Raw genomic sequence first — 27,684 nt, 5'->3', positions numbered from 1 at the left:
TATGGCCAGGGCAATCAGGCAAGAGAAAGAAATGAAGCGTATTCAAATAGGAAGAGAGGTAGCCAAATTGTCTCTGTTTGAAGATGACATGAGTGTATAGTTAGAAAACCCCAACATCTCAGCCCAAAATCTCCTTAAGCTGATAAGCAACTTCAGTAAAGTCTCAGGATACAAAATCAATGTGCAAAAATCACAAGCATTCCTATACTCCAATAAAAGACAAACAAATAAAATAAAATAAAATAAAATAAAATAAAATAAAATAAAATGGAAATACCTAGGAATACAACTTACAAGGGATGTGAAGGACTTCTTCAAGGAGAACTACAAACCACTGCTCAAGGAAATAAGAGAGGACACAAACAAATGGAAAAACATTCCATGCTCATGGATAAGAAGAATCAATATCGTGAAAATGGCCATACTGCCCAAAGTAATTTATAGATTCAATGCTATTCCCAACAAACTACCATTGACTTTCTTCACAGAATTAGAAAAAAACTACTTTAAATTTCATATGGAACCAAAAAAAGCCCATATAGCCAAGATAATCCTAAGCAAAAAGAACAAAGCTGGAGGCATCATGCTACCTGACTTCAAACTATACTACAAGGCTACAGTAACCAAAACAGCATGGTCCTGGTACCAAAACAGATATATAGACCAATGGAACAGAACAGAGGCCTCAGAAATAATGCCACACATCTACAACCATCTGATCTTCGACAAAGCTGACAAAAACAAGCAACGGGGAAAGGATTCCCTATTTAATAAATGGTGCTGGGAAAACTAGCTAGCCATATGCAGAAAACTGAAACTGGATCACTTCCTTACACCTTATACAAAAATTAACTCAAAATGGATTAAAGACTTAAGTGTAAGACCTAAAACCATAAAACCCCTAGAAGAAAACCTAGGCAATACCATTCAGGACATAAGCATGGGCAAAGACTTCATTACTAAACACCAAAAGCAATTGCAACAAAAGCCAAAATTGACAAATGGGATCTAATTAAACTAAAGAGCTTCTGCACAGCAAAAGAAACTACCATGAGAGTGAATGGGCAACCTACAGAATGGGAGAAAATTTTTGCAATCTAGCCATCTGACAAAGGCCTAATAACCAGAATCTACAAGGAACTTAAACAAATATACAAAACAAAAAAACCCTCATCAAAAAGTGGGTGAAGGGATATGAACAGACACCTCTCAAAAGAAGACATTTATGCGGCCAAGAAACATATGAAAAAAAAGCTTGTCATCACTGGTCTTTAGAGAAATGCAAATCAAAACCACGATGAGATACCATCTCACACCAGTTAGAATGGCGATCATTAAAAAGTCAGGAAACAACAGATGCTGCAGAGGATGTGGAGAAATAGGAACACATTTACACTGTTGGTGGGAGTATAAATTAGTTCCACCATTGTGGAAGACAGTGGGGCGATTCCTCAAGGATCTAGAACCAGAAATACCATTTGACCCAGCAGTCACATTACTGGGTATATACCCAAAGGATTATAAATCATTCTACTATAAAGACACATACACATGTATGTTTATTGCAGCACTATTTACAATAGCAGACTTGGAACCAACCCAAATGCCCATCAATGATAGACTGGATAAAGAAAATGTGGCATATATATACCATGGAATACTAGCAGCCATAAAAAAGAATGAGTTCATGTCCTTTGCAGGGACATGGATGAAGCTAGAAACCATCATTCTCAGCAAACTAACACAGAAACAGAAAACCAAACACCAAATGTTCTCACTCATAAGTAGGAGGTGAACACATGGACACAGGGAGGGGATTACCACACACTGGGGCCTGTCGAGGGGTGGGGGGTAAGGGGAGGGATAGCATTAGGAGAAATACCTAACGCATGCGGGGCTTAAAACCTAGATGACAGGTTGAAGGGTGCAGCAAACCACCATGGCACATGTGTACCTATGTAACAAACTCCCAAGTTCTGCACATGTATCCCAGAACTAAAAGTATAATAATAATCAAAAGGACACATTAAAAAAGAAAACTATTGGCCTACATCCCTGATGAACATTGATAAATACCCAAAAGAAAGGAAATTCATATATCAAAGAGATATCTGCACTCCCATGTTTATTGCGGCACTATTCACAATAGCCAAGATTTAGAAGCAACCTAAGTGTCCATCAACAGATGAATGGATAAATAACATGTAGTACATATATATAATGGAGTACTATTCAACCATAAAAAAGAATAAGATCCCGTCCTTTGGAAAAACATGGATAGAACTGGAAGACATTATGTTAAGTCAAATAAGACTGGCACAGATAGACAAACTTCAAATGTTCTCACTCCTTTGTGGGAGCCAAAAATTAAAACAGTTCAACACATGGAGATAGACAGTAGAATGATGGTTACCAGAAGCTGGAAAGAATAGTGGGGGCATGAGGGGAAGAAGTGCGATGGCTAATGGGTATTAAAATATAGCTAGATAGAATAAGATCTAGTATTTGATAGCACAACAGGGTGACTACAGTCAACAATAATTTATTGTACATTTTTAAATAACTATTACAAAGATATAACAGCCTGTTTGCATGAGCGTGGGAGGTGGCTGCCACACTATGTACAAATAATCTCAATGCAGTCATAGTTAGAATGTAGGGTAATTTAATCTGACAGTAACTCAGCATCTTCTCTTACCTTAAATAAGGTATTCTATTGAATTTTCATTGACAATCTGTCCACAGTGATGCCAATTATATGCTCTTACTTTAGCTTTTCTCTTTTGTGTTTTGAGACAGAGTCTCGCTCTGTCACCCAGGCTGGAGTGCAGTGGTGCAATCTCAGTTCACTGCAACCTCCACCTCCCAGGTTCAAGCGATTCTCCTGCCTCAGCCTCCCAAGCAGCTGGGACTACAGGCGTGTGCCACCACGCCCGGCTAATTTTTTTTGTATTTTTAGTAGAGACAGGGTTTCACCGTATTGGCCAGGCTGCTCTTGAAGTCCTGACCTCGTGATCCTCTTGCCTCGGCCTCCCAAAATGCTGAGATTACAGGCCACTGCACCCAGCCAGCTTTTCATTTCTTGAAGAGACGGGAACAACAAATCTTCATAGATCTAAACTAACTTACATTTTAAAATATAAAATTGTGTGTCTTCCCAACATTTTTTTTTTTTTTTTTTTTTTGAGTCAGAGTCTCACTCTGTCAACTAGAAGTGCAGTGGTGCTATCTCGGCTCACTGCCACCTCCACCTCCCAGGGTCAAGCAATTCTCCTACCTCAGCCTCCTAAGAAGCTGGGATTACAGGCACCCACCACCATGCCTGGGTAATTTTTGTATTTTTAGTGATGGGGTTTTGCCATGTTGGCCAGGCTGGTCTTGAACTCCTGGCCTCAAGTGATCCATCTCCTTGGCCTCCCAAAATGTTGGGATTACAGGCATGAGCCACTGCGCCTGGCCACCAACAGATTTTTTAATTCAGAATTTGACAGCAAATAAGTGTTACATCTTTTAAAACAAATAGCTTCAAAGAAATATATTAATGGGGAAATATTAAACATATCATTTTTATTAAAGTATATCAACACCTAGAAACAATAAAGGGTACATGATGAATATGTATAAAAATAAGTAACTCAAAGCTTTACTTGAAATAGAAAAGTCTAACTATAAGTTATTTTTTGTGTGCATCAATTGAAACAAACCATAAGTTTGTTGATTATAATGTCATTTTATGTATTGCAAGAATATACAACTTCAAAGTCTTCTGGTTTAAATTCCTAAATAACTACAGGGTAACTAAATATGTTCAGGATCCTTCAGGCAGAAAAATCAACTATTTAGAGTCACCTGGAACAAATAAATAAGTAATCATGCCACATTTCTGTTGTTTTTAAATTTATCATGGTTTTGCTTATAAAGGTATTGACTCATTAGGTTAACTCTGTAAGATTATAAGATGATATTCTGATTTATACTTGCTACATTTATGACTACTTGGAGAAACAACACTTGAAGGGGACCTTCTATATACATTTGAACAATCTGAGTTACAAATAATCATGCTGACAAATTCAGGTTTCCCCACTACCACTGAAATTATCAGAGTCTAAGCTGAAAAAAAAAATCCAAGTATTGTATTCATACATTTTAATCAAGGTTCAATAGGGAAGAAGGGAAGAAAAAGTAAAATTGCAAACAAAATGTTAAATACTATACTCCACTTCCTCTGAAATATTTGTCTTTGAATTAGTATACTGGTCTAAATTTTGCCTCCAAAAATCTAAGAAGAATATTGTTTGGGTTTTTCAAAAATCTACATACTTCTTGAGTTTTCTATTCAAATTTTATGGAATCAGAAACCTATTTTAAAGCATAAAATTAGAAAAAAATTTAAAAATTATTAACTTCAATTAACCTCAAATAAATAGAATTGTATTGTATGCTCCACTGCCTTTGTTCTACTCAGCTTTTTCAGTTTGCGGTTTAAAGCCTCCATATTTCTTTTCAATGTTTAAAAAGACATGCTGTTTTCATTTTCCCTTTCCTTTAAAAAATGGCAGAATAATCTATTTAAAAACAAAGAGGCAAAAACTCCTTGAACTATTTTTCCTCTCCTTTAAAACAGACCTATATTTGGTGTATGTATCTTTTAAGTTTGCAGTATGTGAGAAAGAGGACTGTAATCATAAAGTTCTTTTTTTAAAATAACTAGGAATGACAGAGTGATTTATCCCCATGGGAAGTGCAATAAACATATTGTATAGTATATATGACCTTATGCTTTACTTGGTGCCCCTAAAAGACTGAATTATATTCATTGATCTATTTTAATACAGCAAACTACAATTTAACGTTAAAACAAATTTGATGCTCAAAGCACTTCTGTAGAAGATACAAAAGATAAATGTTTGAATCTTACCCAGATCACTATAGGCAACAACTAAGCATATAAACTACAGACATAAATAATACACAATCCAGGCCAGGTGTAGTGGCTAACACCGTAATCCCAGCACTTTGGGAGACCAAGGCGTGTGGATCACTTGCGGTCAGGAGTTCGAGACCAGCCTGACCAACATGGTTGAACCCTGTCTCTACCAAAAAAAAATACAAAATTTGCTGGGCATGGTGGCACATGCCTATAATCCCAGCTACTTGGGAGGCTGATACAGGAGAATCGCTTGAAGCTGGGAGGCAGAGGTTGCAGTGAGCCAAGATCACGCCACTGCACTCCAGCCTGGGCAATAACAGCAAAACTCTGTCTCAAATAATAATAATATCATTAAGAGCAAAACTCCATCTCAAAAATAATAATAATACATGATCCATTATGAACAAATTCTATCAAGGCTTCATGTGACATTTAATGGCTGAAAACTAAACAGGATTTAGCAAAATAAAATGTATTTAAATACATCCTTTCTTATGAAAGGAGAAGGCTTATCCAGTGATACTGACCATAGAGAGAACCTATACATCAGTCTCATATTTAAGAGGGTTCTGCCTGCCTTGGTTGGCTTCAAAGAGCTCACTGTACGTTGATTATATTTAGACTGCTTCTTAGCAGAAGCAAAGAGTTTATAACAGTTCATAACATCACAAGTGATGGCATCTTGTCACGGTGTAAGCAATCTCAAAACATAACTTGCATTTATCACTTCTACTTTTTGCTCATGGCAGCATATGAAAGCCTGCCTTCTCAAATGCACAGATGTGTTCAATATGCACTTTCCATCTATGCTTGCTCTCTATAATGTATATTTAAGAAGAGCTCAAGACTTTTAAAAATAAAACCTACATGGCAATGATATCTTCTAAGTCATGAAAAACTATGTGGAAACTATCAGGCCAGGCGTGGTGGCTGATGCCTGTAATCCTAGCACTTGGGAGGCTAAGGCGGGAGGATCACTTAAGCCTAGGAGTTTGAGATCAGCCTGGGCAACATGGCAAGACTCCTGTCTCTACAAAAATAAAAATAAAATTAGCCAGATGTGGTGGTGCACAGCTGTAGTCTCAGCTACTCAGGAGACTGAGGTGGGAGGACTGCTTGAGCCCAGGAGGTAGAGGCTGCAGTGCGTTGTGTTCATGCCACTCCACTCTAGCCTAGGTGACAGAGCAAGACCCTGTCTCGAAAAAAAAAAAAAAGAAAAGAAAAAAGAAACTGTCTTAATTAATTAATTTTAAGTATACCATATTCTGAAGAAAAAATCAAAATCTTTAAGCAAATTTATAATGTACAGAGCTCAGTTCTGCAAATACGGAGACATTAAAGAAAAAAGAACCTATTCAAAGGCCAAAGATAAAACTGTAAATGATTGTGGGTCTCCTAAAAGTATATTTAAAGTTTTTTACAAAACCATAACCCTTCTCCCCTAAAAAATATGTTCTCTGGTAGAATACTGAAGTAGAAAACAGACCACTAAACAATGATCTTGCAGTATCAAACATTTTCTCAAAAAATTATAACATAGGATCAAAAAAACAGAATGCTAGGCACCCAAGATAAAAAGCACAAAATGTAAGAGAATAGATCACCTGTTCAAAGAACCAAAGCTCACAATAACGTATGACAGAACACTTATACATTAAAAAAAAAAAAAGAAAGAAATGCCGATAACAGAATTGAAAAAAACAAAATGAGGTCGGATGCAGTGGCTCACGCCTGTAATCCCAGTATTTAGGGAGGCCAAGGTGGGTGGATCATCTGAGGTCAGGAGTTCGAGACCGCCTGGCCTATGTGGTGAAACTCCATCTCTACTAAAAACACAAAAATTAGCTGGGCATGGTGGCAGGCACCTATAATCCCAGCTATTTGGGAGGCTGGGGCAGGAGAATCGCTTGAACCCGGGAGGCAGAGGTTGCCGTGAGCTGAGATTGCGCCATTGCACTCCAGCCTGGGTGACAAGAGCCAAACTCCATCTAAAAAAAAAAAAAAGAAGAAGAAGACAAAATGAAAAGTGTATATTTTTCATAAGAGAACATAAGAATTTTGTGAATATTGTAGCCACTGTGTAAATATTGTATAAACCTTCAGATACTGGTTATCTCTTTTGGGAGATTTAAGGTATTCATTTTTAATCTTAAAAAGATTCTTTAAAAAGAAATATACTTCCCTTTGAAATAGTAAGTTAAGTAGCATTTCAAGTTTTTCTTTCATAAAAACAGTTGCTGGAACAGAAAAATAGGCTTCATTAAATGATTCTCTCCATGCTCTAAATACACATTTTAAATTTAAACCTTTTTCTTCTACAGAAAGCAATGATTACTAACACTTTGTTATTTTCCCTTAGCAATTTAAAAAAGCATTTAATCACACATTATAATAACAAAGAGAAAGTAATGACATTTGAAATTTACTTATACAGTAGGTCAGGACAATCAAATTGACCTCCATTTATGCATAAAAAAGGCAAGAGAAAAAAGGGAGTTTTGCTAGTCTACTCTCCAAAAAAGGGAAAAGATGGCTATAGAAGTCAATTCAGAAACTACAGTTGTCCATTGTCCGCTACAATGCAACTCATGAACTGTTCTCCTGTATTCTGTCACACTTATTGCTTTCTTTGCCCTCTTGATATGTACGAAGCTGCTCCATGAAGCCAGAATTTGGACATATGGAAGGTCTTGCATTTTTCACCAACGAAAAAGCACTGGTAAATGAGGTTTGTTCAGAATTCATCAGGAAACCTATTACAATTGCAGCAGCCCTGGAAACGCCTGCATTACAATGAACAAGAACCACTCCATCCTACAAAAAAAAAAATCAAACAAAAATCTTCATTATTCATTTGAGAAAGGTTATTATATCAATTGCACATTCTTATACTACTTGAAAGTATAAAGTAAATATTCAGTTTTATCGATTTATTTGATTCAATTTATTTGATTATTGAAATAAAATTCATTACCAGCAACAAATGGAAACTCAATCAATCAATCAACCTGTACCTCCCTTACCTACTAACCCATGATTGAAATGCTTTAATGATGTTTGGAATTCTGGAACAGTATCTTTCATTAAACTAAAGTAATCCAGTAAAGAACACATTAAAATCTAACAACTTAGTAGCCAAATGTATCAGTAAAGTACACATAAAAACCTAATAACTTAGTAGTCAAATGTATCAGTAAAGTACACATGAAAACCTAACAACTTTGTAGCCAAATGTATCAGTAAAGTACACATAAAACCTAACAACTTAGTAGATAAGTGTATATAAATAAGAAAAAAACCACAGGAAATATATGTGGAAACATAAAATAAAATCATAACTATAAGCTAAACAGAAAGCCAGAAATACTCCAGAGTATACTTAGTGTTCTCATAAATAAGCTAGTGTCAATGGCTTGCAAATCTGTTTAAATAATCAGCAAGGAAAAAATTTTCTACCCTTGCACATATTTTATTCTGGCAGAAAGTTACTTAAAAATATTTAAACTTATGAGGTAGTAAAATGTGACACAAATAGCTCATAACAATGTGAAGTGGAAAAGGTAATCACATACCAGCATGAGGTCAATAAATGAAAAACATTTCAGGTAACTTGCAAATGATACTTTCCAAGTGAAAAGAGACACAGTGCAAGACCAATGCTGATGGAGGCAATATTGTATTAATAATGAATGTGATAGATCTGATGGGACAGCATTGATACAGCTTGGCCTATCTGAAGCTTTTAAAAAGTTAATGATCTAAGTGAAATGTGGTGAACTGTGAGCACACCCTCCAGAATTAGACATTTTAGTTACTTCATTTCTTGATTCTTTATTTGGTACAACACAAAAAAAGACGAGAGCAGGAGGGAAAAAATATACTACTGAAAACCCTCTACCCAAAGCACATATTAACAATACTATTGTTATGACTCATTGGATTATTTTACTTCTGCAAGGCAGTTTTCCGATTCATACATCTGTTGCAAAACTCCTTTCCTTGATCTGCTGTAATAAATTTGCAAGTGCATCTCTTTTCAAGAAAGCCAAATGATTAATAACAAAATTAGTTAACATTTTGAAAATCCTCATATAAAAAAGGACAATATCAATTGTTTTCTTTTTTCACATCTTACATTACTATGGGATATTACTGTTTTCTATAGATATTTATGACTCATTTTCAAACTTCAACAGTTTCTATATAAGAAAAGCAAAACACAAATATTCACTATACACCTTGGGAACTTTTCTCATTTTGTAGCAATAGCCCATTTTTACAAAACTTCAGATGTTTAAAAATTATATTAAAGTAACTGATGAAAATTATTAATGAACTTCATTTAGCATAAAACAAATTAATTAGATACTCCAAAGAAACTTGCAATCATAAGCTTAATAAGCAAGAGATACCCTTCAATGTCACTTTTAATATTTCCTGCTTATATACTAGTCGGCTTTACTTTATGATGCATACATAGGCTTTTGAACATGAAACTAGCTTTATTTTCAGTCTTACACATTGTGCATCCAATTTTAGCTAATGTTTTAAAATGATATTATTTTCTTCTTTCTACTTTATATAATAGCTGTTTTTCTACAGCTTTTCAATTTACCTACTTTCTACCTTTTGATTATTCCTTAGGTATCATATTGTCCTTGAAAGTATTTCCAGAGAAATTATTGGCTTTATATCCCTTTTCCAGAGCTCAAAATAGTAACAAACAATTTATACACCACTTTTTTTTTCCTTTGCACTTGCTGTTGTCCTATGCCTAGAAGACCTTTGCTCTTCTTGGTATAGCTAATTCTGACTTCTGTTCTAAGACTGCCTCTTTCCAAGTGAAATGAGGGTATGAGGAATGTCTTAGCCATCTTTGTATGCCTAGTATTTAGTGCAATTCTTGGCATATAGTAGTTATTCCATAACTTTTTGCTAAGTGAATACATTTGTTCTGCATTTCTGAAAGGAAAGTGTTCTTTCAAAAGTTCAAAATCACCATTTTGCTATGGGCAAGTAGTAACCTATAGGCAGATAGTAATTATGCTATGTTATTTCCATTTCATAGAGTTGTCTTTGTTCTTGTGCTATTATAGTTTTCAACTAGATTGCAAGCTCCTTGAGGGCAGCAATGTGTATCCCTCACATCTTCTCAGAATAAGTAATTAATATTTGTTAACAGTAACTGAGCCAGGCCCAGGTGTTTTTCCTTATATTTAACTTCCATTAAAACTTCCGCATGGCCAGGCACAGTGGCTCACACCTGTAATCCCAGCACTTTGGGAGGCTGAGGCGGGTGGATCACAAGATCAGGAGTCTGAGACCAGCCTGGCCAACATGGTGAAACCCCATCTCTACTAAAAATACAAAAATTAGCTGGGCGTGGTGCTGGGCACCTGTAATCCCAGCTACTTAGGAGGCTGAGGCAGGAGAATCACTTGAACTCAGGAGGCGGAAGTTGCAGTGAGCTGAGATCATGCCACTGCACTCCAGCCTGGTTGACAGAGTAAGATTCTGTCTCAAAAAAAAAAAAAAAAAAAAAAAAACTTGGGCAGAAGCACTATTCATAATAGCAAAGACATGGAATCAACTCAAATGCCAATCAATGATAGTCTGTATAATGAAAATGTGGTACATATACCCCATGGAATACTATGCAGCCATAAAAAGAATGAGATCATGTCCTTTGCAGGGACACAGATGGAGCTGGAAGCCATTATCCTTAGCAAACTGACGCAGGAACAGAAAACCAAACACTGCATGTCTCACTTATAGGTGGAAGCTGAACAACATGAACACATAGACACATGGAGCAGAACAACACAAACTGGGGGCCTGTCGGGGTTAGGCGGGGTAGGAGGAGGGAGAGCATCAGGAAAAATAACTAATGCATGCTGGGCTTAATACCTAGGTCATGGGTTGATAAGTGCAGCAAATCCCCATGGTACACGTTTACCAATGTAACAAACCTGCACATCCTGTACATGTGCCCCAGAACTTAAAAAAACCTTGGGTATAATGTGATAGTCTGCAAGTGCTTGACAGCCACCTATGAGGAAATAAGAATTTTGCAGTGGAATGAAAATCAATTGTCACTAAAAATATACTCCTTAGTTCAGCGTTTGGGTGGGGTGGGGGAGTAGCCAAAATCTCTCAAAGAACTAAGCAATGTCTTGGTTTATATTCAGGCACAACCTTCTTATCCTGCAGAGGTCTGGTAGCAAACTGGACAACACTTTGAGGAGCACAGGTCAGAACAGTCCACTCACGACTATCCACAGTAGTAGAGGGGAATGTAAATATGACAAATACAAAAAAGTGATGGGTAGACTGCTTTGAAACAAAATGGAAGAAGTAAAGCAAGAGAATAGGGTCTGGTGGCAGGGAACCTAAGGCTGTTTTACTCCGATTTCCCAGAACTAAATTCAAAGGAAAACCCTAACTTTCCACACCTAAGTAACAAAAGCACCGGGGGCTACTGCCTTTGCAAACCCCTCACCTTTTCTGCATGCAGATGGGAAATTTGCTGTCCACAACCAGTCAGACTAATTGCAGGCCAAGTCTTCGTTTGCATAGAAGTATAACTTTGTAACTTCACCCTAGCCTCTCACTGGTTGCTTTTTGCAACCAATCAGATGTTTGCACAGGAGCATGACCTTTGTAACTTCACTTCAGCCTCTGGTTGGCTGCTTTCTCCAACCAATCAGACTGACTGCAGGATACCACTTCATTTACATAAGGTGAGCATGAAGTGGCCATTGGGAAACTTCTAGTGGGTATTTGGACCCAAGAAGATTCTGTATCCTGTCCCTTGGGCCGCTGCTTGGACCTGCTCCGACACTGTGGAGTGTGCTTTCACTTTCAATAAATCCCTGCTTTTGCTCTTTTGTTGCTTCATTCTTTCTTTGCTTTGATGGGCGTTTTGTCCAATTATTTGTTCAAAATGCCAAGAACCTGGACAACTTGCAGTCATGACCCTCTACTTGTAACAGAAGCATCTAAAAACTTCGTGAATTTAGGTACTTATTTAGACCCATAATGTCTCTCTAATGAACTTTTACTTCTATTGAACAAAAAACTACAAACAGCTTACATGTCTCATAGCAGGAAATAAGATAAATTATAGAATCACCAACTACCAGAATACTATGCAAAAATTTTAAATGATTTGAATCATCAAGTATAAAAAGCAGGCTATACAGAGGGGACTAGGGCCAGAGACAGGACCAGGAAGGAACTGAGGACCAAGAAGTGCAAATATCAGTACCCAGGACCAAAGTGGCCGCCCAGAGTTCCCGATCTCACATGTGATAGCACCCCGTCAGCCCTCCCCTCCTGAGCAGGGATCCAAGAATGTGCCAAGAGGCCTGCTGGCCTCAGCCAGGTGGGCCTGTACATAGGGTCCATGTGCAATAGGGAGGGACGTCTTCTATTTTTTGCTGCCCCCTCCCAGCCCGCTGTCTGGGACAGGGGGAGAAGGTATTTTCAAGATAAAGCACAGGTACCACAAATAAAGTCATGAAGTTGCCCCCCCCCCAAAAAAAGGCAGGCTATAAAAGAATATAAACTGTATGATACTATTTTTATAAAAATACATATATAGGTCTAGAAAAATATATCAAAATGCTAACAATGCTTATATCTAAGTGTGGAAGTATCTTAATTTTCATCTGCATTTTCCATTTTTTCTACAAAGAACATGGACTACTTACGTCATGTTTTTAAAATCACATCTTATACACAATGAACATGAAATATCAAATACACATTGTTATACTTTGTACCTTTTGTACATAAAAAGAGGGGACAAATCAATGTAGTTCCTAAAAGGACTCTTTGGGCTATAGAAGTTACCATTACTGTTCTTCTCAGGTGTATTTCTGACCCTTTAGGCATAAAGGAAGGACAGAGAAGCCAAATAGAGTTTTGCAAGTACAGAGGGAAATGAGTAAAGACTTAGGAAATGGAATCCATTCCATTTGGCAACGGTATGTAAAAAGATGAAAACAACAAACTATAGCCTAGAAAGGTAGTTTTGAAACATGTAATTCACTGAGTAATTAGATTTAACAATACTTGAATATAAAATAGACAAAGGCATGAAGAGATCTTTTCTTAAAAAAATGAAAAAAATTCAAGAATTTTTATTGCTAAAACTAAATATATATTAGCCTTCCAGGCATGGTGGCTCATGCCTATAATCCCAGCACTTTGGGAGGCTGAGGCAGGTGGATCACTTGACGTCAGGCATTTGAGACCATCCTGGCCAACATGGCAAAACCCCGTCTCTATTAAAAATACAAAAATTAGCCAGGCATGGTGGTGCGCACCTGTAATCCCAGCTACTAGGGAGGCTGAAGCAGGAGAATCACTTGAGCCCAGGAGGTGGAGCTGCAGTGAGCTGAGATTGTGTCACGGCACTGAGTTTTCAGGGCAGGGAAATATTGGCTGAGGTTAGGATCCCAGTATAAAACACAAGGCTTGAGAGGGTAGAACATATTTCTGAAATCTAATTCATCTTATCAGAAACATTTTCTGCAGCTCCTCAGATTCCTGTGGTGCCGCCATCTCACAGACCCTCTCAGCATGCTCCACCTCGGCTACCACCTCCATGGCTGACTGCTCTCCCCTGCTTTCACTTTTGCCTGTCAAAGAAGGAGCTCTTCTTCCATGGTGTCCACAGTATAGACAGGCGTACTCTGAGTTCTGGATTTTCTAATTCTCAACTTGGTTGAAAAGTTGTATTACCGGGTGTTAGATTTGGCTTCGAGGTGGCTGCTGAAGGAGTGGAATGTTATAACCTAGAATTGTGGGGTTGGTTATATCCCCACTGGCAAACTTTGACCAATGGGAAACAGGAGCTGACAGGAAGCCAGGCAGATAAATCCTCCCTTCCAGGCTGGGTTGAGGTGCAGTTTCTTTGTACTGCCTGTCCAGAGGTATTTTGGGTGGTAGAGTAGCTGTACCTGCTGAATAGCCAACAGTCAGCTCACTGTGAAATGAGCCCAGCAGGGTAAAGGCATCACTTTGTATTGCTTCTCGTCCCACCTTGAATCACTTTCCTTTCTTGCCACTCTCACTGCCTAGAGATTGTACCTCTCAAATTAAGCATCAGCTCTAAATCCTCATCTCAGGCTTTATTTTTAGGAAAGCCAAGCTAAAATCCACTCTAATTTACTGGCCCAAATTAAGGCAAACTTTATTTTTTAAATTTATTTAAAATTCCAAGCTTATTAGAATATTCAATCTCTTGCTTTTCTTTCTAGATATGATTAACCTCTCTAATTTTTACTTGCAACATTTACATCTCTTCTAATGTTAATATGAATATGGATGATATCTATACTTTGCCATCTCTGGCATATTCTACATCTCCTTAGAGAAGGAGCCAATACAGAAACATCCTTTTTATTTTTAAAACTATTAACTCACACACTGGAATGTTACAATCCAGAGCCTGTAAATTTTTTAACAAGAAAACAGAATGGCCAATATTAGGCTTTGAATTAGAAAACCTCTCCCTTGGCCAGGTGCAGTGGCTCATGCCTGTAATCCTAGCACTTTGGGAGGCTGAGGCAGGTGGTCTGCCTGAGCTCAGGAGTTCAAGACCAGCCTGGGCAACACGGTGAAATCCTGTCTCTACTAAAATACAAAAAATTACCCGGGTGTGGCAGTGTGCTCCTATAGTCCCAGCTACCTGGGAGGCTGAGGCAGGAGAATCACTTGAACCCGACAGGCAGAGGTTGCAGTGAGCCGGAGGTTACAGTGCACCGAGATCACACTACTGCACTCCAGCCTGGCGACAGAGTGAGACTGCATCTCAAAAAAAAAAAAAAAAAAAAAAAACACAAAAAACAAAAAACAAAAAAAAAACCTCTTCCTTTGCTTCCATCCAAATACAGTCGTGCATCATTTAACAATGGTGATGCATTCTGAGAAATGTGTTGTTAGGCAGTTTCTTCGTGGTGTAAACATCACAGAGTGCACTCACACAAACCTAGAATGGTATGGCCTATTGCTCCAAGACTACAAACCTGTTCAGATGTTACTGTACTGACTTGTAGGCAACAGTAACACAATGGTATGTATTTGTGTATCTAAACATACATAAACATAGAAAAGGTATGGTAAAAATACATTATTATAATCTTATGGAACCACCATCATATATGCAGTCCAAACATCATTATGCAGTGCATGACTGTATCTGCTATTAAGTAAAGTTGATGAACAGTAGAATTGAATAGTTTTATATTTTCTGGGTAGTCTAGTAGGAAGGCATGTAGAACAGTGCTGGGCACCTAAGGCATTCAATAAATATTACTAAATGAAAGGAAAGAAGGGAGAGAGGAAGAGAAAATGGGAAGGAGAAAAGATAAAGGGAGAGAAGGTAGGCCAGAGTTCAATTAAACCTGATTGTAATCCTGTCATTGTTAGGTGTTCCAGAAGAGTTATTTCTCTCTGTAAATGCTTCTACTTTCCCAACTACGTATCTTACATAAAGTCCGTAAGAATTATTTGCTGACTAAAAATGATGACATTTCAAGGAATAATTATTGATAACAGCCAACCTAGAAACTTTGCCTGTCAGAATGTTGACTTCAATAACAAGATTGAAGTACTATATGACATTGGCTATTGGTCTTCTAACTTCAGAAAACCAACAGACAGTTTCTGATCAGCACTTTCATACAATCTAAGTAAAGCAATACACATTTAGTCCTTAGAGTGCCTTAAAATTTTACTGCTAAAAATGCATAGTTTCACAATAACTATCTCATTCATTAAAATCAAATGCATATTAATCATCATAAATACACTAACAAGTCTAGAGCAGTCTCTGTTTTATAGTCTGAATTAATGTTGAAACTAAACATCTCATTGAAAAAAGAGCAATTAACCAAATAATTGTAGGAAATAATGAAATATTGTTAGAAGGGAAATTTCATAATGGTTTTTTAGAGATTCATTATAAAAATAATAAAGATTGGGTAATGGAGCCACACTTTCAAATTTCTGCTTCTGCAGAACTATGGATCAAAACAAAACTCACTTTTCTTTTTGCTTCTTCAATAAATTCAAAACATTCTGGAAAATAAGACAGGATGTTGGTTTCAGGCAGATCCAATATAGAAATGCTCTTATATGTAAAGTCACTGAGGAAAGCATTTTCAACTCCATATGCAACATTAAGAATATGAGTCACCTTAAAGAGAAAGAAAAAAGATGATTGTTTTAAATCCCATGAATTAGGTTACCTAAAAAGAGACTGGGGTGTTGATATCTATAACAAGAAAGGTAAAAAATTTAAATGCGACTCACTTGAATGATAATACTGCTTCAATCCCACACCAGAAGTGCTCCTTCTACTATATGTTTTCTCTCTCTCTCTCTCTTTTAACTTATTATTATCATCATGCAGAGACAGGGTCTCTTTCTGTCACCCAGGCTGGAGTGCAATGATGCAATCATAGGCCACTGCAATCTTGAACTCCTAGGTTCAGGTGATCCTCCTGCCTCAGCCTCCCAAGTAGCTGGGACTACAGGCATGTACCACCACACCCAGCTAATTTTTTTTTTTTTTTTCAGAGAAGGGGGGGCGGGTCTCACTTTTTTTGCCCAGGCTGGTCTCGAACTCCTGGCCTCAAGTGATGCTCCCACTTCCACCTCCCACAGTGCTGGCATTACAGGTATAAGCCACCACACCTGGCCTATATATTCTCATAGCCCTGGACTTGCCCTATTATAGCTCATGCCATTTAGAGATTGTTTTTCTCTTTCGCTGCACTAGAAACTCCATGAGGGTAGGGACCATGTTTAACTTAGTGTTATAAGCGAATGAGCAGTGAGTTTAGCAGAAAATGCTTAAAATCTTTGTTGAATTAATCTGTGAATATCCATATAAAAACTTAAATAGGAGAAGTGTATCAGTGGTATACAACTTCCCTTTCAAGAATTATTTCCCTATTTTCCTTCATATTCTTTACTTTATAAAATGGTTCTCCAGGATGACTGCACATTAGAGTCACCTGATGAACTCTTAAAAACTATCAATAACACAGGGTCTCACACCCAGAGATTCTGATGAACCAATCTGGCTGAAAAGTAAGGGGAGGTGTGGTTGTAAAATATTTTCTTTCAGATGGTACACTTGAGCAACCTCCTCCTCTTGCATCTATGTATTTGAGCCCCTTTTCCTAGAGTCCACCAACCATGTGGAAGAAAGCCAGGCAGACAGTCTATTAAGATAATCCAAAGGCTGAGAATCACTTGAACCCAGGAGGTAAAGGTTGCAGTGAGCCACGATCATGCCACTGCACTCCAGCCTGAGCAAATGAGCGAGACTCTGCCTCAAAAAAAAAAACAAAAAACAAAAAACAAAACCTAACAACCTTGTCCACATCTGTACTTCCCCTCTGCCTTCTGATTACAATGAAGGATGTGCTCGTGCATCTTCGATAAGGCTCATTCCAGAACCTGTGCTTGGAGTCACAGTGCTTCCTACTTTCTTGGCATCTCCCTATAGTCATAATTCTTGCTTTTCTGTATCTTCAATTCCTTCTTCTACCATCAGCCTTAAAACATGCTCAAAGCTCTCCCCTCCCCCTCCTCACCTATGGCTCCTCTCTCTCTTTTTTTTTTTCCCTTTGCCATCACTTCCTCACTTCTCAATCTTTTGCAATATGGCTTTGGCCTCCAATTCAAATGAAACTGTTTCCACCAAACGCACTAACAACCTCTCTGTCACCAAGTCCCATGGACATAATTGAGTCCTAATCGTACTTAAACTTTTACAGCATCTGACATTGCTGACTCTCTCCTCCTTAAAACACTATTCTCTTTAGCTTCCATGACACCATCTTTTGGTTTTACCTTCTTTTGGCCTCTTTTAGATCCTCCTTTCCCACTGCGGACTCTTCTTTGTTTGATCATTCCATATAGGGTGATATTCCTCAATTTATCAGTTCTGTGATAAGATTCTGTCATAGGCCCTCTTCTCTCTTACTTTACACTTTTCCCCAGGCAGCTTCATCTATTCTAATGGTTTCAGTAACTACTTAAAAGCTGAAGATTCCTAAATCTATATATTCACCTCTATTCTGAACTTCAGACCCTACATATCCACCCACCTAGATGATCCACATCACCCAAAATCTAACATGTTCAAAACTGAGCACACTGTTTCTCCTTCAAAGCCTGTTCCTTCTACGTTGCTTTCAATCTCATGGAACGATAACTTTACTTAGTTACCAAAGAAAGCTAGACATCAGCCTTGACTCCTCCTTCTCCCTTAGCCCCACTCCCTATCCTGCCTCATAAGTAATCAAATTTTAAGAATTCTACCCTCTAAAAAACCCCTCACATCTATCTAATTCTATCTCCACTAAATCTTAATCTCAGCCATTATCATCTTTTCCTTAGATTACTGCAATAGCTTTATAACCAGTTTCTCCATCTCTAACTTGAGCAACCCTCCAATCAATTTTCCACACTGCTTCTAATGAGAAATCTTCCTGAACTGCAAATTTGACCTTGTTACATCTCTGGGTAACTTCTCAGTGGCTTTCCATAGTCTTTTGGATCAAGTCCACACAACTAACTTTGGCTTACATGGCCTTTTGTGATCTGGCTCATGCTTACCTCTCTCTCTGGCCTTGTCTCTTGGTGCCCTTCTTTCTCACACTCTCTATTCCGGGGTCACTGAACTTTTCTGTCCCTGAAAGCATCCACCTTTCTCTTGCTTCTGGGCCTTCACACATATCATTTATTCTGTATGAACACTTTACTTTCTTTTTTTTTTTTGAGATAGAGTCTTGCTTTGTCGCCCAGTCTGGAGTACAGTAGCAAAATCATAGCACACTGTAACCTTGAACTCCTGGGGTCAACCAATCCTCCTGCCTTGGCCTCCCAAAGCCTTGGGATTACAGGCTGTCTACTCCTTTCCTAGCCTCTTCAGAGAAATACTTCAATATCACTTCCTCCAGGAAGTCTCCCCTGACTCACTTATCCCCCCAAAAACAAACCAAACCAAACATGGGTTAAGAGCATCATCTCCTATGCACTTCTATAGCACCCTGCACTTCCCCATCAAAGCACACAAACGCTGTTCGGTAGCTGCTTGTCTCTCTTCTCTGTCTCTGCCCCTTAGGTCATACGCTTCAAGTGAACAAGAATCTCTTGCACTCCTTCAACTACAGCAATTCCATGACCTGAAACAGTACTCAAAAAAATGGTAGAGGGCTAAAAATTCTTTTGAGTAAATATGTAATAAATCACATCAGTTGTATAGAGTAGAGTGGCTGGAAATGGCATTACAGAAGACGTGGTATGTGAGTTGGGACTTAAGGTATGGACAGGTCTTGGACAAGCAGAGATGAGGGAAAGTCTATCCCACACAGAGGAACTACATAAACACAGGCAAGAAAGACATACCTCCAAGGTCAGGTTCATGAGGGTACATGAAGGAGATCAAGAAGAATGTAAAACTGGAAAGACAGATTACAGATCCACATATTTGAATTATGTGCCAATTATTTTTCAACTCTATTGAAATGATAGCCAAAATGTTACCAAATAAACTCCATAATATACCAAAGATGGACCAATACAGTTTTTCCTAAATAAAACAATTAAAATATTCTATGTATATGGTGCCAGACTTAAAGCATTTTTTTACCTTATTCTTTTTCAGTGTATCCAAATCATGAGCAGCATCTTGTGACCCTAGAAGAAATAAATGACACCACCTTGAACACAAATATAATCATCTTGAACTTTTATATAAATTTCTACAGCAATTCTGTTATTAAAAAAAAAAGACCAACAACTTGGAAGGACCTTAGTCCAACTTCCTGAAGGGCAATTTGATAACAGTCATCCTACATAAACTCCTGGACTCTGAAATCCTACTTCTAAAAATTTGTCCTAAAAGTTATAGATGTTGCAAAGATTAGCTGTAAGGATGTTCACCATAGTATTGTTTGTAATATAAACAAAACAAAAACAAAAGAACACTAAAAGCTCAATAATAGCTGTTGCATTAAATAAAAAATGGTATAATTGTGTAGTGAAATACATACAGCCATTACCACCATTAGAAATAAGAAATGTAAGCCTGAACAACATTGTGAGACCCTGTCTATAGAAAAAAAATTTTTTTAATTAGCCAGACATGGTAGTGCATGCTTGTATTCCCAGGTATTCAGAAGGCTAAGGCAGGAGGATCCCTTGAACCTAGGAATTCGGGGTTACAGTAAGCTATGGTTATGCCACTGCACTCCAGCCTCGGTGACACAGCCAGAAGAAAGAAAACAAAAGAAAAGAAAAGATAAGAAAAGAAAAGACAAGACAAGACAAGACAAGAGAAGAGAGAGGGAGGGAGGGAGGAAGGAAGGAAGGAAGGAAGGAAGGAAGGAAGGAAGGAAGGAACGAACGGGAAGGGAAAGAGAGGGAGAGAGAGAGAAAGAGAGAGAGAAAGAAGAAATGTGGTAAAATATGTATAGCATGGAAACATGTTCTTGGCCAGGAGTGGTGGCTCCTGTCTGTAATCCCAGCACTTTGGGAGGCTGAGGTGGGTGGATCACTTGAGGTCAGGAGTTTGAGACCAGCCTGGCCAACATGGCACAACCCCATCTCTACTAAAAATACAAAAATTAGCTGGGCATGGTGGTGCATGCCTGTAATCCCAGCTACTCAGGAGGCTGAGGCACGACACTTGCTTGAACCTGGGAGGCAGAGGTTGCAGTGAGCCAAGATCGTGCCACTGCACTCCAGCCTAGGTGACAGAGTGAGACTCCGTCTCAAAAAAAAAAAAAAAAGAAAAGAAAAATGTTCTCAATGTATCTGGTGATAAAAGCAGGTTACAAAATACCATCATCCATTTTTATAACAACAAAAAATATGTATATGCTTAAAAAATGGAAAGGAGGTATACATAGAACAAAATGTTAATAATGGGGTTGCAGGTGATTTTTTTTTCTTCTTTATGCTCATTCTGACTTTTTACAATAAACATCTCTTTATTTTGTAACTTAAAAAAGGATATTACAAAAACCACACACCCACAAGATGACTTTGTGCCAGCTGGTTTGGGAACACCCAGTAGCTTAGAGCAAATGCTGTTGGTCTGCAGGATCCCACCCACACTCCATGTATCACTAGGGCTGTGCCCTTCTACAATCTCTTTCTGTCACAGCCGGCTTCCCAGATCTCCCACACTTGGAAACTGGCTCTAGTTAATAAGCAAGTTCATATGGAGAATAACTAGTCAAAATAAAGTGAGTTTCACAGTTTAAAGAGTTCAAGTATTTTACTTTCCTGAATTAGGTTCTATTTCATAAACTTTTTTTTTTTTTAAGTTACCCATCTGGGAATTCAGCCAACTTTTATTATGTGATTTTAGGTGGCTGAAAGGCCAGCAAGTATGCTGTTTGGCCAATATCCTCTTGATAATACCAAGCTTACAGGTTCGTTACTGAGCTCACATTCAGCTTTATTATACTTAAAAGTTAGCCTATCAAAATATTAACATTTGTTAAAGCTGAATGGTATATACATAATTGTCTATTAGTTTCTGTAATTTTCTATAAATTTGAAATACTTCATAATTTTTTTAAAATTCTGTTTTCTAATGTAGAAAGCCCTAACCAACTCCAGAGGAAAAAATAGGTTCAAATAATTGAAATTTGGTGGTTTAGTCAGGCGTGGTGGCTCATGCCTGTAATCCCAGAAATTTGGGAGGCCAAGGCAGGCAGACTGCTCAAGCCCAGGAGTTCAAGACCAGCTTGGGCAACATGGTAAAACCGCATCTCTACAAAAAGTACAAAAAATTAGCCAGGCATGGTGGTGTGCACCTGTATTCCCAGCTATTCAGAGGCTGAGGTGGGACGATCGCTGGAGCCTGGAAGGCAGAGGTTGCAGTGAGCCAAGATCGTGCCACTGCACTCCACCCTGGATTTATTTTGAGACCCTATCTCAAAATAAATAAATAAATAATAAATAATTATCTGTCTATATATAGTGTTCAAAGCCTAGGACAAAAATGCTGTCTAAAATCTTTTCTCCATTTTTAAATGGTTCGAGGGCCTATGTAATATTTTTTAAATGCAGTCACTTTTTAGAGTTTACGAACTAAAAAAGATTACATTTTTACAACTCTTCATTTTCTTTATTCATCACCAAAACCAAAAGTTGTTTGGCATGCGATGCTGGGAGGAAGCTGTGTCGCTTTGAGGAGGTGAAAGAAGCTCTTAGAACCAACCTGCAAACAACCCCAGTCTCCCAGACATAAACTAAGTCTGGTCAGAAACAACTCTTTCAACATTCATGTAGAAGAACTGCAGGTGGAACCACCCATGGGTCCTTTAGGAATGAGGCACTTGTAATTAGGCAGAAAAAGGTGAGCTTTCAGAAGGGAGGAGGTTGCTCCTGATGAAAGTATCCCATTCCAGAGAGAAGACCTTATTAGGGCTAGCTTCAGAAGTTCCTCCCAGGACTCTCCCACTATCCTGGGGAGGTTTCCAACCCCAATCTCAGAACACTACCTTGATCAGTTCACTTTGGGTAAGTCCACAAATAATAGTAATAAGCAAAGTTCATGAAGACCCTAAATTGGTGAATGATATATGAAAATTCTACCATAATTATTCCAAGCCATGATTACTACAGTGGAAGCCAAAATAACTGAAAAATGTGCCGGGACATATTTTCTTTCCTAGATATGGTGAGCAAGGCCTAGGTGAACTTTTCAGATTACCTAAATAACTCACTTTTTCACTGTAAATGTGACAAGAATATGGTACAGTTTTTCACGGGGCTGTAGAAACTAGTTAGAGACATTTATTTGGTGAATTTAAAGACAGCCTATGTAACAATTCATATAATATTTAATAACTTATATGTATACTGCAATTGATTTGCATCAAAAACCTTTTACAACAACCTCAGGAGGATCCTATGACATAAGCAGATACTGTTACTTCATCTTTACAAATGGCTTTTTGGAGGACCAGAAAGGATAAATGGCTTGCACCAGCTAATCTAGTAAATTAGAGGCGGAGCAGGATTGAAAACTTGGTCTATGTGAGGCAGCCTAGTATAACAATGGACAGCAGGAGTCCATCAGACTTGGGCTTGATGCATACGTCTGTTATTTACCAGGTGTGTTACCTTGTGTAAATTACTTCACCAATTTTAAATCCTGGTTTCTATTTGTAAAACAAAGCTGATAATCCCTACTTCACAGGATTCCTCAAAGGAGTAAGACACTAGGTGAACAGCACCTGGGCTATTTCTCAGTCTTCTCTCTATTCAAGAAGGCCTTAGCTGCATAGTGACAAGTCATTTAGTCTTTCCAAGTCTTAATTTCTCTATTCATAAATAGAAATAATTCAGACGTACTTGCAAACATTCTTGACTATTTTTTTAAGAACACCATACCATATTCTTGCCAAATTAACAAGTTTGCACTTTTATAACCTTGCTTCATTTGCTATTTGTGAACTATGCTTGTATAGGGGCTCAGTATTTCCATAATACGAAATAAATCATAAGATCTTAAGATCTCCTTCTCTTAAACACTCCAAAAACAGACACCATGAACAGACGTGGCCACAGGAGGCATGTATTCCGCACGGTCTGTAAGAGCTGCGCAGGCCAGCAAGCACAGGACTATTTCGAGTATTAACTTTTCTATAACTTTAACCATTGTCACTTGTAGTTCTGCCTGATACAAACATTCTTTTTTCATTCCTTTTTTTTTAAGCTGTATTTTTTATAAGCCAAGAAAACACAACATCAATGTGTTATTCTCCAGAGAAGTTAGAGAAACGGGAAGAAAGCTTTTCTAAAATTCAGATATGCAGTGCCAAGTGCTACTAGAATAGCATCTATGCTTCTTATGGGTACACTGTGAGGCAGAAACGGCTCTAGCTGGCTAATGGAAGTTCCATATCCAAAAAAGGAAACAGTTCAGCTTTTCGGCAGGATAGCTGATAATACAGACTATTACGCATAAAGGGGGAAAATGAGAACGTAATCTGGCTAAAAGGACTCAATGATCTAGTGGCAAGTCGATATACTCACCTAGGAGCAACCATGGCTTAATAACGCCAACTTGCAGGTCCGAGCTAAGGTCCTGCACATAACCACAACCACCCCCACTGCTCGGCTCTACTTCTTCCACAACATGAATTCTGGCATCTTTCCACGTTTCTATAATTTTCTTTCCAGTTAGCGTTGTCACCCTGGTGCATTGCTTCCTGAGATTATTCCGGGAGAATGCTTTAATTTCCTGGTTAAGGGAGTACATTACATGAGCAGTGGCTGGGAACAAATACAAACAAATCCAGCAGGCATAGAAAACGGCTGAACTGCTAGTCCCTTATTGCCCAGGTAACAAAGACAGCCTCAGAGGTGCTCGCCCATCCAGGTAACCGCAGCAGCCACAGACCAAGAGACTGAGTCGTCCAGCTCCGTTTATCCCAGCGATGCAATGTAAGGCGAAATATGATTGGTCATTGAGACACAAGTGCCGATTGGATGCTGTTTCTCCTTCCTGTCAGCCAGAAACCTGCATTTTCCCGAAAGGCTCAAGGGATCCACTGGGGAAGATTTCTTATTGTTGCTGTTTAAATTTAGCTTTCTAATACACGCAGAATGGTAAAATATAAGACTTCGTTGGAGAGAGGAATGATATGTCCTGGTTCTTTAAAGGCAGTGATTTTCTGATATATTCTGTTAGTGTCACGGCAGTGACCATAGACGATCCGGGCTGACCTGTGTATCGCTCCCGCTTGAAAGAGACCGGCGGAGTCACCTTGCAAATCACCCTATGTCCCAAAGCCTTTCCTGCCTGTCTGCTTTTAGGCTAGTCCAGGAGGGCTACAGCAGACGTTAAAAGTTATTTCTCGCTTCCTGTATCCTTCACACCTTCTGCTTTTGCTGTTAATGCAAGAGGAACGTTTACTAGATAAAGTTGTTGTGCATATTTGTGAGGCAACAATTTAAATAAACTGGGAAAAAAGATATATTTTTTAAAATTTATGCTCATATATGTAGATTGACAAGAGCTTAAAATTTATTTATTTTCTGACTTTCAGCCTACATTTTCATTTCATACAGTAAATATACATCCTAAATAAGAATTGCAGCAAGTCCATCCATACGAAGAATTAAGAAAATCAATTGTGTAAGCATCCAAATTTGTAAAACAGATAAATAAATTATAGAACGATGATTCTGATTACCAAAAAAAAGTTTTGCAAAAGAAATCACGAGATTCCTTTAAAGAGAAATTTTTCAAACCCCTATTAAAGTAAATGTAATTTTAAATGAATTTCAACACAATGTATAAACACATATATAAAATGAAGAAGTTGCACTTATGAAAACTTTTCTTCCAATACCACATATTAAAATTTGTGTTGTTGTTGAAACTTTCTGACATAAAAACATTCAACTGTTATGGATTGACTGTCCCTTCAAAATGCATATTTCTGTCCCTTCAAAATGCATATGTTAAAGCTTTAAACCTCAAGGTGATGGTATTTAAATGGGACTTTTGGGATGTAATTTAGGATTAGACTAAGACCCTAGGGTAGGGTCCTCATGATGGGTTTAGTGGCTTCAGGAGAACTGAAAGAAATCTGCCTGCTCCCCTATATGGACCAAGGAAAGACAGTATGAGGACATAAGGAGAAGCTGGCTGTCTGCAAGCCAGGAAGAGAGCTTTCAGCAGGAACTGAATAGGCCAGCACCTTGATCTTGGACTTGTCAGCCTCCAGAACTGTAAGAAAATATATTTCGGTTGTTTAAGCAACGAAGTTTATGGCATTTTGTTAGAGCAGCCTGAGCAAACTGAGATATAAACCAAACTTCTCCCTCTTGAAAAGGGAATAGGCCCAGTACAGTGGCGCATGCCTGTAATTCCAGCACTTTGGGAGGCCAAAATGGGTGGATTGCTTGAGCCCAGGAGTTCGAGACCAGCCTGGGCAACATGATGAAACCCCAACTCCACTAAAAAATACAAAAAATTAGCCAGGTTTGGTGGCACGTGCCTGTAGTCCCAGCTACCTGGGAGGCTGAGGTGGGAGGATCACCTGAGCTAAGGAGGTTGAGGCTGCAGTGAGCCATGATCATGCCACTGTACTCCAGCCTGGGCAACAGAGTAAGACCTTGTCTCAAAAAAAAAAAAAAGAAAAGAAAAGAAAAAGAAAGGGAGAGAAAAATATATATATATAAGCTCAGGCTATCTACAGGATGTCCTAAAATGAAAAACTGAAGAAATTATTTGCATCATTTAAACAACAATCACAGGCTCATCAAAAAACAACTCTAACCATAAATCAATCCATATATTTATCATAATAATGATCAAAAAAATAAGTACTATTAAGCATTTACTGCATGCTAGGCACTGCACTTATAAACAATTTTAGATTCTTAGTATTATCCCTTAGCTGCTTAACAATGCTTTACACACATTATCATATTTGACCTCACCCCTAGCCTATTATGTACATACTATTATAATCATCTTCATTTTACAACTGGGAAAAATTCAGGTACAGAGAAAGCATATCACATAATCTACATTTCACAGCTCATAAGTTTAGAATCACAGATAAAACCTATGTTTGTTTCAGTCCAGTGCCTTATCTTTTATTTACTGTAGAATACGGCCCTGCTTCCAAAATAATTACAGTTAACGAATATTTACTGAGCATCAGCTATGTGCCTGGCACTGTTATAGTCATTGGAAATACAGCAGTGAATAAAAACAAAGTCCCTTCTTTCATGGATCTTATATCCAAGTGGAGGGAGCAAGAAACAAATATACATATAACCATGTTTGGTCATAATTAAAATGCTAAAAAAAGAAAAATCAAGCAAAATAAGGGAACAGAGTGAGAGGGCAGCGTGTTATTTGTTTTAGGGTGGTAAGAGAAAGCACTTCTGATACAGTGAAAATTGAACAGAGACTTGAATAAAGTGCAGAAGCCAGCCCTGTAGATATATGGGGGAATAGCTTAATAGCCAAGTGTCTAAATCTTCTGACAGATTTGGAGTGTCTATGCCAAGTGCTGAAACAGGAGTGCACTAGTAGGAGATGGAGAGGTTCAAGAAACACCTGGGTAGCTAACTTGGCTTTAAGGGAGTGAATTAGGGGAAAGAGTTGGAGGAGACGTGGACAGAGAGAAATGATAATAACTTTGGCTTGTATTCTGAGTGATAGGAAGCCACAGGAGAGAACTAGGGAAAGGAGTCATATGATGGATCCTGTGTTGTGCTACCCAGATCCTTCTTCAATGAATACCTATTGTCTCCACTACCGGGTGTACTATTGGCTGACTGGTAACAATCCCTTCAGGGACTGCTGCAGCTGCAGAGGGCTGCTTTGCCGAGGTTGTGTCCCTTATGGAATAGACCACATCCATGGCTGATTGATGAGGGAGCATAAAGATCTGTATGTTAGCCCAATTTGAAACAACTCTGAGGAACCATTCTAGCTCTAAAAAGCTAACATGTGGTTGGCTAAGCCTGTCATTGGATCTGTATAACCACTTGACTTCTCTATCTGCCCAATTCTGCTTTCTTCTTCCCTTCCACAAGTGTTGATCCCAAGGGCACTCTTCGAAAAGTCTTGCATGCTAAACTCCACCTCAGTCAGCTTCCAGGAAACTTAATCTATGACAAGTGACATGACATTGCTTATGCCATAGAAGGGTCTTCCTGGCTGCTACAAGGAAAGG

The 27,684-nt window shown here is 38.3% G+C and overlaps 1 protein-coding gene across 3 annotated transcripts; it reads right to left on the bottom strand.

Annotated features, from left to right (window-relative positions):
- Positions 1-2,526: 2,526 nt before the first annotated feature.
- DUSP19 (dual specificity phosphatase 19) lies at positions 2,527-24,944 on the bottom strand. Of its 3 annotated transcripts, none has more exons than XM_016950145.3 (4): positions 24,017-24,944; positions 19,611-19,657; positions 15,987-16,139; positions 2,527-7,747 (listed from the first exon to the last, which is right to left on the bottom strand). In XM_016950145.3, exons 1-4 carry the CDS (start codon positions 24,240-24,242, stop codon positions 7,520-7,522), a joined length of 654 nt encoding a protein of 217 aa, XP_016805634.1. In that variant the 5' UTR covers positions 24,243-24,944; the 3' UTR covers positions 2,527-7,519. The 3 variants fall into 3 exon arrangements, with proteins under 3 accessions (XP_016805634.1, XP_016805635.1, XP_001160177.1); XM_016950146.4 differs by having other exon boundaries at positions 15,987-16,021; XM_001160177.6 differs by lacking the exon at positions 15,987-16,139.
- Positions 24,945-27,684: the final 2,740 nt, after the last annotated feature.

The sequence above is a fragment of the Pan troglodytes genome, chromosome 13 (genome assembly GCF_028858775.2).
Source record: "Pan troglodytes isolate AG18354 chromosome 13, NHGRI_mPanTro3-v2.0_pri, whole genome shotgun sequence".
In the NCBI taxonomy this organism is placed as follows: domain Eukaryota; kingdom Metazoa; phylum Chordata; class Mammalia; order Primates; family Hominidae; genus Pan; species Pan troglodytes.
Note: the sequence above shows the minus strand (reverse complement) of the source record. Positions and strands in the feature narration are given on the sequence as shown.

Excerpts from the sequence above, each read along its gene's own strand:
- DUSP19 (XM_016950145.3), bottom strand. The coding sequence starts at position 24,242 with ATGTACTCCCTTAACCAGGAAATTAAAGCATTCTCCCGGAATAATCTC. Across the intron at positions 19,658-24,016 it reads TAAGCCATGGTTGCTCCTAG|GGTCACAAGATGCTGCTCAT; the intron begins GTGAGTATATCG and ends TATTTCTTCTAG. Across the intron at positions 16,140-19,610 it reads ATACACTGAAAAAGAATAAG|GTGACTCATATTCTTAATGT; the intron begins GTAAAAAAATGC and ends TTTCTCTTTAAG.